Source organism: Myotis myotis, unplaced genomic scaffold, assembly GCF_014108235.1.
Source record: "Myotis myotis isolate mMyoMyo1 unplaced genomic scaffold, mMyoMyo1.p scaffold_m19_p_1, whole genome shotgun sequence".
NCBI classification, from domain to species: domain Eukaryota; kingdom Metazoa; phylum Chordata; class Mammalia; order Chiroptera; family Vespertilionidae; genus Myotis; species Myotis myotis.
Genome location: NW_023416313.1, coordinates 115,667,843 through 115,680,595, shown reverse-complemented (window position 1 = coordinate 115,680,595; position 12,753 = coordinate 115,667,843). Strand labels below are relative to the sequence as shown.

The 12,753-nt window shown below is 40.1% G+C and overlaps 1 protein-coding gene across 2 annotated transcripts in view; it reads left to right on the top strand.

The window, feature by feature from the left end:
* Window positions 1-12,753, top strand: part of NPTN (neuroplastin) — an 83,860-nt gene that overhangs the window by 65,264 nt on the left and 5,843 nt on the right. For both annotated transcript variants that reach the window (XM_036348489.1, XM_036348486.1), the window contains exons 5-6: window positions 3,586-3,719; window positions 8,423-8,696. In XM_036348489.1, coding sequence (XP_036204382.1) covers window positions 3,586-3,719; window positions 8,423-8,696 — 408 coding nt within the window. The remainder of the gene's footprint in view (window positions 1-3,585; window positions 3,720-8,422; window positions 8,697-12,753) is intronic.

The window sequence follows — 12,753 nt, the reverse complement described above, 5'->3', positions numbered from 1 at the left end:
GGCTCAGGGTCTATCAAGCTATTGGCTGGGTCTGCAGTCATCTGAAAACTTGACTGGGGCTGGAGGATCTGTTTCCCAGGTGGCTGTCTTATGTGGCTATTGGCAGAAGGCCTTAGTTTCTCACTACCTGGGCCTCCCTACAGGCTGTTTGAGCATTTGAGCATCGTTCCAGAGTGTGTGATCCCAGAGGGAGCAAGGAGAAAACTTTGTTTTCTTTTGAACTAGTACCTAAAGTTGTATACCTTTACTTCTGCTTTATTTAAGTCACTAAGTCCAGCCCACACTCCAAGGGAGGGAAATTAGGCTCCACCTCTTGAAGGGAAGAATATCGGAGGATTTGTGGACACTTTAAAAACCACCACAGGTGGACTCTGAGCCCCAAGGGGGCCCCCTCTCTGACTACTGCTGACATGTGCTGAGAGCCTGGGTATTTCTTGCTCTGTGGTTCTGCTGTCCTGCTCAGCTGGTAGGGCAGGAACAGGCTTTCTGATTGAGCAGCTACTGTAAAGGATAGAGAGAAGTGAAAAAAACTTTTCATTGACCCAAAGGCTAAAGTAATAGTTATCATCACTTCCTATAAGGATATAGTAATGTGGGTTGGTTTAATTTTTCTCTCTGCTGAGTACACAGGTAATATTTTCACCATCCCAAGAGTGACTAATGAGGGCATTAGACTTTTGAGTACGTTAAGTAGAGGGGCTATTCCTAAGCTTCACTCTGTATTATTTGCAAAATTGTGGAGAAAGCAGCAATACATCTAACCGTTGAAAACACTTCTTATAGGCTTATACTGTGTAAACATGGCCAACAAAGTGTGGTGGGAGTTAGCTAAGTTCCTAGTGGTCTCCTAAACACCAAGGAAGGAGTGAAGACCATCTCCACCCCTCTCTTAACGTCTTCACTTTCAAGTCTCTGTCTTTTCAGAATAGCAACCTTTTAGAGGCTGTGGAGCCTTAAACCAATTCAACTTTTAGCCTTTTAGGTATTTCGGATGTATAATCTTGGAGATGAGTACCCATGGCAAAAGTTGATGGTACTGAACTCACAGTACTTTTGGAATTAGATAACTGGGCCAGATTGGGTATTCTTCATGGGGCAAAGGAGAATGAAAGAGGAAAGATACATTATGTGTAAGCTGATTTCTGAAATTTGTATCTCCACCTAGATGATTACCCTGAGCTCCAGACTTGATACTTGTCTACTTGACTGCTTCACTTGAATGTTAAATAAGTATTTTAAATTTAATGTGTCCTAAAATTTGAATGCCTGATTTTTACTACCATCAATTACTACATCCCCAAACAAAGCAAAATAAAAATAAGCAAACAACCCACCTTAATTCTTCTGCAATCTTCCTTATCTCAGTAACTGAAAACTCAATTCTTTCAATTACTCAAGCCAGAAATCATGGGGTCATTCTTGACTCCTTTTTCTCTCACATCCCACATCCAGTCCATTAACAAATTTATTAACTTAAACTATAAAATATATACAGAATCTCCTCCCTACTACTACTACTGCCCTTATCCAAACCACCCTTTCTCTTGCCTGGATTACTGTAATAGCACCTGATTAGTCTTGTTGCCACTGTTGTTTCTCTGTCATCCGCATAATAGCAAGTGGTAGCCTGTTAAAACATACAGATCATTCCATACCTACACTTACTATTCACCAGCTGATTCAGAGTAAATGCCAAAGTCATTTCACTGGCCTACAAGTCCTATCTGATCTGGACTCCATTCTTTCTGATTTCCTCTTCTGCCATCTTCCCCTTGCTTACTGTGTTTTAAAAAAAAACTCCCCATGCTACTCTTTATACATAATAACCACATTTCTGCCTCAAGGCTTTTGCTTTTCCCTCTACTTGGAGTGTTTTCCCCACAGATACGAGTGGCCTACACCCTTATTTTCTTCATGACTGTGCTAAAATTTACCTCATTAGAAAGGCTTTCTCCCCACAACTCTCTGTCATATCTGGCATGTAGTGGGCCAACTAGAGGCAAAATGTGGTAGCTCTTCTGCTTGTTGTGTCACCCAGTTCTCCCATGATGGTATTTTAGTTCATGTGTGGCCATGGAGCTTACTCCTTCAAGTGCTTAAGATGGTCTTTAATATCTATTGACTAAAGAAATTTTCTTTGAGGAAGGGTGACCACTGAGAAGTGACCCAGTACTGTGGGAGAATTTGGCATGGTGGGAATAAGATCGAGCCAGCCTGACCCACTCGCTTCTGTAATGAGGAATTTTGCCTGGAAAAACAAAAAGACATTTCCTTTGTAACATCATATTTAGAAAACACCTCACACTGGGTAGTATTGAGTAGATCTATTTGGCAAGCAGTGGTTATAGAGAGCTTGGGGCCTTGCTCAGTCCATTCCTGTCCTGGTACTTCTGGGGCTGACCTGCGAAGCACAATCTGAGAGTAGCAGACTTTGGATTATTTTTAAGCCAAGAAAGCCAAGCCAGTCAGAGGGGAATCATGGGATCAGCCCATGATATACGGTAATAACAATTCCACAGGCTTTTAGTCTCAAATGAATGTTTTGTTGACATTTATCTATCCAAGGACACTGAATGTAGGCAGGGGCTAGAATTGTGTCCGTTTGATAATGGGTATAGAACTGAAGCACAAAGTAATTAAAGAACCAGCAAAACTGGAATTTGGACCAGGCCTATTGATTCTCTTTCCCATCTTGGCCTAACTTTGAATTTATTGCTTTCAGATTACTATAACTGGTAAGGTATGGTGGAAAATATAGTTTAGTTCAAAGAAGGCTAGATTCAAAGAAGTAGCCTTCATCTCAGGCTTCTTGGATCCTTGAAACTTATCTAATTTTAAAATCACAGGTGCTGTTTCTTTCTTCCTAAATGATCCCTAAAAGCAGAGAAGACTAACAGCCCCTAGCATGTCTAGAAATTCCTTAAGATTGGGTTCATTGAGATTACTACAAATCAGATGCATAAGTCAGATTCTTAAGCTGTTAATAAAGTCTCTTGGGACACTGGTTGAATTTCCTGTTACTTCCTTTCTTCCTCTTGTGAAGACTAATTTGCTGGATTTTTTCTTTCCTGGCAGAGCCTTGGCCATTAACATTCATCAGATAACTTCTCCAGGAATTCATTGTTTTTATATACCTTGAAGTAGGACTTGATTTTAGGTGTTTGAGCTCAGAGATTCCTCATTTCCTTAAGGGTATATATGACATTGGACATAAACTACAATTGTTAGTGAGGGTGTTTTAAGGAAAACCATGACTGGTAGAGGAGATGATAATAGCTTCTGTTTTCATTTTCTTTAAAGGATGGCTTACTTTAGGGCAGTTAAGCTGTGCTCTCTTTGAGTAGGTTTACTTCACATTCAGTAATCCTAACCTGGTGTGTGCTTGAGCTGCTTTGGTGGATGGGAGATAGGGGATGGGGTTGGTTCCATTGCTCTAGTCTCACCTGAAATGCATGTTAGCAAAGCTGAATTTGAGAATGAGCCTAAAGACTGACTATATTAGAAGCAAGGCTCTGAGCCATTAGGTGGGGCCTTTGTATCCCATTCAGAGCTGGCTCCCATGGTAACTGTTCAACACTCTCACAGCTGCTCCTGATATCACTGGCCATAAACGGAGCGAGAACAAGAACGAAGGGCAGGATGCCATGATGTACTGCAAGTCAGTTGGCTACCCCCACCCAGAGTGGGTCTGGCGCAGGAAGGAGAACGGTCTGTTCATGGTGAGTAGGAGGCAGCCTGGGTCTCTGGTTACTAGATTTTCTCCTGGGGTTGCCCAGACATCTGGGCCAGTTGCTACAACTGCTATATTGGCATGGCTTCGGTCACCCTTTCTAGAGTCATGAATGGTCACAACATGAGTCTGGAGGTCAGTGACAGTTTCTGTCCAGCAGGGAAACCCTATGGATGATTCATTAACACTGTCTGTCTGGTAAGGGATTAGACTGCTTGCCTTGAAGATAGGACATTGAAAGAGCTAACCCCAATCTTAAGCTTTTACTATTATTCTAGTCTGTTTATCCTAAAGAAAATTGTGGTTTTTAAGTGGTCTTAATGTTTTGGGGTTGGGGGAAGACAAGGCAGAGAACAAATGTTAGTATACTATTCCTAAAACACAGGATTAGGAATTGAGGCAACCTGATGAGGCCCAAGGGCAGCCTTAGACATTGGAAAACTGACAGTATCTGTTCCAGGAAAAGGTTAAAAAAAAATATTTTCTAATCCCTGGCACGATTCTTTTTAAAAAAATCCTCACTTGAAGACATACTTTTTTATTGATTTTTTTTTTTTTTAAGAGACAGAAAGAAACATTGATCAGTTGCCTCCTATACATGCCCCAGGAATTGAACCCATAAACCTAGGTATGTGCCCTGACCAGGAATCAAACCCACAACCTTTCTGTGCATGGGACGACACTCCAACCAACTGAGCCAGGCCCGTGGCATGATTCTTTTTTTTTTCTTTTTCAAAGAATGTATCTTAGATTTATTAGGAGAAAGAGACCCTGAGGGTAATAATTTTTCATTCCCTTTCCAGGCCTTTTGGCAAAAGAAAAGCTGATAATCTTGATGAATTTTTTTCTATTTCTTTTTTTTTTTAATTAAATCTTTATTGTTGAAAGTATTGCATATGCCCTCTTCTCCCCCCCGCCCCCATTGACTCCTTGTAGCCTGCTCCCACCACCCACTCCAGGCCTTCACCACCTTATTGTCTGTGTCCATGGGTTATGCATATATGTATACAAGTTCTTTGGTTGAACCCTTCCCACCCACTCACCCATCCTCACCTTCCCTCTGAGATTCAGCATTCTGTTCCATGCTTCCACATCTCTGGATCTATTGTAATCAGATTATTTTGTTGATTAGATTCAACATATGAGTGAGATAATGTGATATTTGTCTTTCCCCGATTGGCTTATTTTGCTTAGCATAATACTCTCCATGCTGTCTCAAAGGCTAAGAGATCCTTCTTTTTTTACTGCTGCATAGTATTTCATGGTATAAATGTACCATGGCTTTTTTATCCACTCATCCACTGATGGGCACTTGGGCTGTTTCCAGATCTTAGCTATTGTAAATTGAGCAATAGCAAATTGTATATGAACATAGGGGTGCATACATTCTTTCTGATTGGTGTTTCATGTTTCTTAGGATATATACCTGGAAGTGGAATCACTGGGTCAAATGGCAGTTCCATTTTTAATTTTTTGCGGGAACTCCATACTGTTGCCCATAGTAACTCTGTACCAGTCTGCATGCCCACCAGCAGTGTACTAGGTTTCCCTTTTCTCCACATCCTCCCAGCACTTGTCATTTGTTGATGTGATGATGGTAACCATTCTGACAGGTGTGAGGTGATACCTCATTGTTGTTTTAATTTGCATCTCTCTGATGATCAGTGACTTTGAGCATTTTTTTATATGTCTCCTGGGCTACTGTATGTCCCCTTTGGAGAAGTGTCTATTTAGGTACTTTGCCCATTTTTTAATTGGATTGTTTGTCTTCCTTCTGTTATGAATTCCTTATATATTTTGGATATTAACCCTTTATCAGATGTATCATTGCCAAATATGTTCTCCAATACAGTGGACTCCTTTTCATTTTGATGATAGTTTCTTTTGCTGTGCAGAAGCTTTTTTTAATTTTGATGTAGTCCCATTTGTTTATTTTCTCCTTAGCTTCCTTTGCCCTAGTAGATGTATCTATATACATATTGCTACAAAGAGATGTCTGAGATTTTTGCTGCCTGTGGTTTCTTCTAGGATTTCTAGGGTTTCACAACTTATATTTAAGTCTTTTATCCATTTTGAGCTTACTCTTGTGTATGGTATAAGCTAAGCTGGTGGTCTAGTTTCACTTTTTGCATGTATCTGTCCAGTTTTCCCAACATGATTTATCGGAGAGACTGTTGTGACTCCATTGTATGTTCTTGCCTCCTTTGTCAAATATTAATTGAGCGTAATGGCTTGGATTGATTTCAGGGATCTCTGTTCTGTTCCATTGATCTATATGCCTGGTCTTGAGTCAGTACCAGGCTGTTTTGATTACAGTGGCTTTGTAGTATATAACTTGATATCTTGTACTGTGATCCCTCCAACTTTGTTCTTCTTTCTCAAGATTGCTGTGGATATTCAGGGCCATTTTTGGTTTCATATAAGTTTTTAGAGTATTTAGTCTAGATCTGTGAAATATGCTATTGGTATTTTAATAGGGATTGCATTGAATCTGTAGATTGCCTTGTAGAGTATGGACATTTTAATGATGTTGATTCTACCAATCCATGAGCACGGTATATTGTTCCATTTGTTTATATCTTTTTTTATCTTTTTTCAATGTCTTGTAGTTTTCCGAGTACAAGTCTTTTACTTCCTTGGTTAAGTTTATTCCTAAGTGTCTTAATTTTTTGTTGCAATGGTAAATGGGATTGTTTATTTAGTTTCTCTTTCTGAGAATTTATTATTGGTGTATAAAAAGCCATCAATTTTGGGGTGTTGATTGTTTTATCCTGCTACATTCCCAAATTCATTTATTAAAACTAATAGTTTTTTGGTGGAGTTTTTAATGTTTTCTGATTTCTATGTACAGTATATCATCTGCGAATAATGAGAGTTTTACTTCCTCCTTTTGAATTTACATGCCTTTTATTTCTTCTTCTTGTCTGATCACTGTGGCTAGGACTTCCAGGACTGTGTTGAATAAGAGTGGTGAAAGTTGACATCCCTGTCTTGTTCCTGTTCTTAGGGGAAATGGTTTTAATTTTTGCCCATTGAGTATGATGTTGGCTGTAGGTTCGTCATATATGGCCTTTATTATGGTGAGGTCTGATCCCTTTATTCCCATTTTGCTGAGAGTTTTAATCAAATACGGGTGTTGGATTTTGTGGAATAATTTTTCTGCATCTTGATATGCTCATGTGATTTTTATCTTTCAATTTATTTATGTGATGTATCATGCTTATTGATTTCTGAACATTGTACCAGCCTTGCATCCCTGGAATAAATCCCACATAGTCATGGTGTATGAACTTTTTACTATATTGCTGGATCCGATTTGCTAATATTTTGTTGAGGATTTTAGCATCTAGGTTCATCAGGGATATTGGCCTGTAATTCTCTTTCTTGTAGTGCCTTTATCTGGTTTTGGAATTAGGATAATGTTGGCCTTATAAAAAGAGCTTGGAAGTGTTCCTTCCTCTTGGATTTTTTTGAATAGTTTGAGGAGTTTAAGTGTTAGTTCTTTAAATGTTTGGTAAAACTCCCCTGTGAAGCCGTAGGGATGCCTGCCCTGTGGCATGATTCTTGATGGTATTGGGAAAGTCAAAGCTTTAAACTCTTCGTTTCTCTCTGATTCACTGATGTTTGGTTAATCTCCTTTTTTATCAGAGGAATGTCATATGCATTCCCCCTGTTCCCAGTCCTTGTATGCCCAACACTATACTTATCAGGTATACTTATTAATTATCAGTCTTCAGAATCAGAAGGACCTGGCGACCATCAAATCCAATTTCTTCAGAAAGGTTACCTGTTAACCAAGGTAAATTAGTGACAAAACCAAGGATCAAATCTAGTTTATTAAAAACTTTTAAGCCCTGTCCTGGCTGGTTTGGCTCAGTTGTTAGAGCGTTGGCCTGTGGACCAAAGGGTCATGGGTTCGATTTCCAGTCAAGGATACGTATCTTGGTTGCAGGGGCGCATGTGGGAGGCAGCCAGTCAGTGTGTCTCCCTCACGTTGATGTTTCTTTCTCTCCTCTCCCCCGCTTCCTCTTTCCCTTTCTCTCTCTCTAGAAATCAATGGAAAAAAATATCCTTGGATGAGGATTTTTTAAAAAAGTCAATTTTTCTTCACATTCTATGACCTCTCAATAATGTTATGTTAGGTGTTGATAAGGACTAACCTGACTAGATTTCAGAAACCCTTTAATAAGGGGATGGGGATGAGCAATGGAGAGGTGAAGATACTGCATTTAGTCTTTTCAGAGCAGGCTCTGAAAGAGCAACAAAACATTTAGAATTTTGCAGTGCTAGCAAGGAAATGCCCATTTTTCTTTATTGGTGCCTGGTGGGAGGACCTTTGAGCTTTGGTCAGAGCAGTTTGGGGTTTCCTCATTGGGTATTTTCATCTCCTGTTCTCATGACCACAGAATCTTAAGTATCTGTTATATTTTGAAAAACATTTAAAATCAAACATTGGTACTTCCTCTTTCTGTCAAGCTATATATCATAGGTTAATGCCTTTGAAAACCATTTTGTTTGAACGGCCTAAATTTAGTGGAGTGCTGAGATAAAATGCTTTCAAGTTTTTCTAGACACTGATTTTAGCAATTTCTTAACATGTTTCTGGACAAATCCCGTAGTTTTCTTGGATCTCTTATTCTAAGTCACTTATTTTCATCTTTGTGTATTCTCACTTTTTTTGCCCCTGAGCAGGATATTGCCAATAATTCTGGCCGCTTCTTCATCATCAACAAGGAAAATTACACTGAGCTAAGCATCGTGAACCTCCAGATCACAGAGGACCCTGGCGAGTATGAATGTAATGCCACCAACTCCATTGGCACTGCCTCCGTCGTTACCATCCTCAGGGTACGGAGCCACCTGGCCCCACTCTGGCCTTTCTTGGGAATCCTGGCTGAAATCATCATCCTTGTGGTGATCATTGTTGTGTATGAGAAGAGAAAGAAGCCTGATGAAGTTCCTGACGGTAAGAGCATCCCTACAAAATAGCTATAATGTTGAGGTGGTTTTGTTGGGTGGTATCTAAGGATATTGGGATTCAATCCCAAAAGGAGAGAAGGAAAATTCTTTTACTGGTTTCTCATCCACTACTCCCAAAATTAGAGCTCTAATATTACCTCTGTCCTTCCACTTGAGTGTTCTCCAGACCCCAGTCCTATCTGCCCTTTAGGCCCCATGTGGGGAATGGGCAGCTGTTAATTTTTTTGTTCAGCTCTGTCCTCCTTCAATACAGATCATCAGGCAGATTGAGCTTGAGGAGAATTCAAGTCAAGCCTAGAAGCCACCCCAAGATCGCAGGCCACCTGGCCTTTCAGGCAGATTTAAGGTATCTAATTGGTTGTGACATAGTTGCCTGATGTAGCCCCTGTAGGTCACTCACTGCCCACATTTAGTCGGACTGTTCTCAGGAAAAGCTATTGGAACAAGCCAGCCTTTGGTTCTCCTGGTTGGTTCTTTCAATAGATTTTCAACATTCTGGTAAAGCCAGCACCTACTGTTTGACTTTTCTGTGCCTCACAGACTAGAATGATGGAGAGCTTCTGATGCCTCCCCCCCACCCCAAGCAGTAACACCTGGAGTTCATACCAGAGGCGGCACCCCCCTAGCTGCCTAGGGTCAGAGAAGGGTTGATCTTAGCAGCAGAACTGTAGAGAATTGTTAAGCATTGGAAAGAAAAAGAATCTTAGATTGTTGGACAGGCTTAGAATCAGGAAAGTCCCGAGCCATTTTTGTATGTTTTTTGTCATACATGTTTCTATTTCTAACCCAATTGATTATATTTGGGGGAAACTACTGATGGACACTTGGATCAGTAGTTCTTCAGATTTCTCACTGGCTTCTCATCCCCACCTTCCTGCCCTATAGCATCACCAGTAAAAACAAATTAATTGGCCAGCCAGCTATTACCACCACTTGCCTGTCACTGACTAGGCTAGAAGGGTGTGCACTTAAGCTCAGTGGAGGCTGACTTTGAGTGATGTGAAGATGCTAGCTCTAATTCGACTGTCCTGGGCCTGTGCTTGTGCACTGTGGTATTATTCCCTGCCCCACAGAGGTGTCCCTGTCCTGTGGCTGAACAGTGGTGGGACTGTACCACCCACCCTGTGTGTCGGGGAGAACACTAAGGGAAGTCTGTGATGTCACAGACTATGCAGCCCTGAAGGAATGCAGTGAATCCCAACTCTTTGGAAGGACAGGTTTGAGAGCAAGAGCCATTTCCCCTTCTTTTCCTTTTGTTTCAGCAACTCCTAATTCTTTTTGCCTGCGTTAAGTAGAGTGAGTATTAGAGTGAAGCTGGTGGAAAGGTTTTTTGTTAAAACTAGCATTGCACATGGGAAAACGAGGTGGACTCAAGATGTACATTCAGCAATTATCTAGATGGAGGGATGGGGTAGACTTAGGCTGGAAGCAGATAGGCCTTTGTAAAAAATAAATGAGTTAGGTTCTCGAACAATTCCCATCTCGAACAATTTGATTCTAAACCTGACAACATAAGTGTTCCAAGGATTTTTACTTCCTTCTCCTAAGTCCATAGAACTGTTCTATGAAATACAGTTGTTTTCTTGGGGTTTTCATATATGTATTATGCTTTTCCTTTATATTTTTCTTCTTCTGCTACAAATTAGGACTCCCAAGGCAGAATTAGGGACAAGTTGACTATATGGTTTCAGCATTGGCTCTTTGGGAGCATTTTTGCCTCATTCCCAAAAAGGCCTTTTTTAAATCCCCTCAGAATGCTTTTGAGTTAGTAAGTATCACCATTATCAGTCTTCCCTTTGGAAATGTTGAGAAGCAAAACGTCAGTTAGAAAAAGACAGGTAAAAAGTTTTAAGATGAGGCTGGCTGCCACTCTCTTGGCAGAGTGACACTGGCTTAGCACGCAGCCTGGGCAGAGGTTCCAGTCTTCCTGTGGAAGCACTTCTTTTCTAGGCTGCTCTCCAGCATATGTGGAAGGCTTTCAGGTTGGTTTTGAGAAATGGGTAGCATTATTTTGATCTGGCATGTGCTTACACCTGCCCAGGGAAGCAGCTCTTTTTTGAAGAGCTCCATGGTGGTTGAACTCAAATGGGGCCAGTTTGTTATAGGAGACATCTGTGGCCAGCAAATCTTCTGCACGGCTTCTTGGAGGGAAACTACTTCTTTTAAGCTAAATTATTATAGACAGTGAATGAATCCTACCTAAGAGATTACTACGGGGTAAGTGCAAAGTAAAACCTCCTTGCTCCAATCTCTTGGAAGAATAATGCAAGCAGATTTTACTTTTTGTTGTTGAATTGGGGTGAAAAAATCTGGGATGCTGGAATCACTGCAGTGTTTGCCTTCTCTTCATTCCCTCCCTGACAGCCAGTGTGGTCCAGGCTCCATTGTTCATCTCCATGTCCCTGCCCTTGCTCCATCATTTCCATCCCATAGTTTTCTCCTTGCCCCTCTTTTTCTTCTTCTGTCCTGAAAGTAATCATTAAAAAAAAAGTTTATTGTTCTCAGTGAGTTTTCCTGATGCTGTGGCTTTTTCTTTTTTAGCCAGTTTCCCCTCAACTCCTATACAATTTGTGTGAGAGCAGACGCACTGCATATGCTTTCTTCTCTTATGTCCCCCTCCCGCCAACTCACACACAGACATATGCATACACTCCTTTTTGTAATGAATGATTTCAAAACAACATGATGTCTAATACAAATTTGGAGTTTTAGAGATAAATTTTTATCTGGCTTTGTGTTGACTTATTTATGTTACAGTCAAACCTCGGTTCTCGAACAATTCCCATCTCGAACAATTTGATTCTCAACCTGACAACCTCATGTTGATACATGAACATGACAAAAAGTGTGTCTCAGGCCACAAAAGAGAGAATGGAGTGTGTGTTAGTTTACCGCTGAACCTGCTATTGTTAACATCTCAGAAAATTGTGCTGTAAATATTTTTTTTCTTTTTTGCTTTTGTTGCTGGGGAAGCGGAGGATTAGCACAATTTCAAAACATAAAGAGGCCATCAAGAGTACTGTTGTTGCTAATGGTGTGGAAGTGCTCATGAAGCAATTTTTATAAGCAATTGAAGAGGTAGAAAAATTGTTGATTTGGATAAGTGAAAAGCAGCTTGCCGGTGATAGCATTTCAGAGGTAATAATAATGTGAGAAAGCAGAGATGCTGCATGCTGACCTGAAGGACACCCCTGGAACGTGTGTTGAAAGTGATTTGGTTAAGGCTAGTAGGGGGTGGTTCCATAAATTGAAGAAGCATTTGTTTATAGATTAAACAGTACATTAGATATATACTGTATATAAGAAAAATTGAAACAGAATCATTTGGGGGTCTGGAATGGATTAATTCAATTTACATTATTTCTTATGGGAAAAAAATGATACAGTTTTCTAACAAATCTCTTCTCAAACAGCTTTCCAGAATGAATTAAGTTTGAGAACCGAGGTTCCACTGTATTATGAAAAGGAATTTTCATAAGCCCATCATGCTTTTTCTCTGTCAGATAGGTACTTCCTTATCAAGATATACCCATGATTTAATTCTGACTCACCAAACTTTTTCATACTCAAAAATTGATATAAAACTCATAGTATTTACTAGGGAGGCCATGTCTGTGGGTTCTTGTTAACTCATTATTAGAAAAGCACTAAGTAAGTAATACAGAAGTATATAAACACAAATTTAAACTTAAGAGTTTAAATGTTTCACTAGAAAAGCAAGTATTGCTTTAGATTTCTCACATAGAAAATGTTGAGGTTAACGTTTAGCTGCTTGCAGAAAAAAAAGGGGGGCGTGTTTTTGTGTACTGGAGTACACTCAGGATATCTTATAAATGAAACACATCTAAATCCCTGTATGGTCTCTTTGTGGATTGGTGCAGTTGGTTGTCTTATAGGTGGATGATCTGCAAATCACCTTTTACCTTCAGTGTTTTCAGTTACAGGTGAATCATGGAGCCACATAAGGCCTTTGTTTTTTCACTTTACTCACCTCTTGACTATGTTCTCTGAAAACGTTAAATGGTAATTCTCTAAAGACTAGG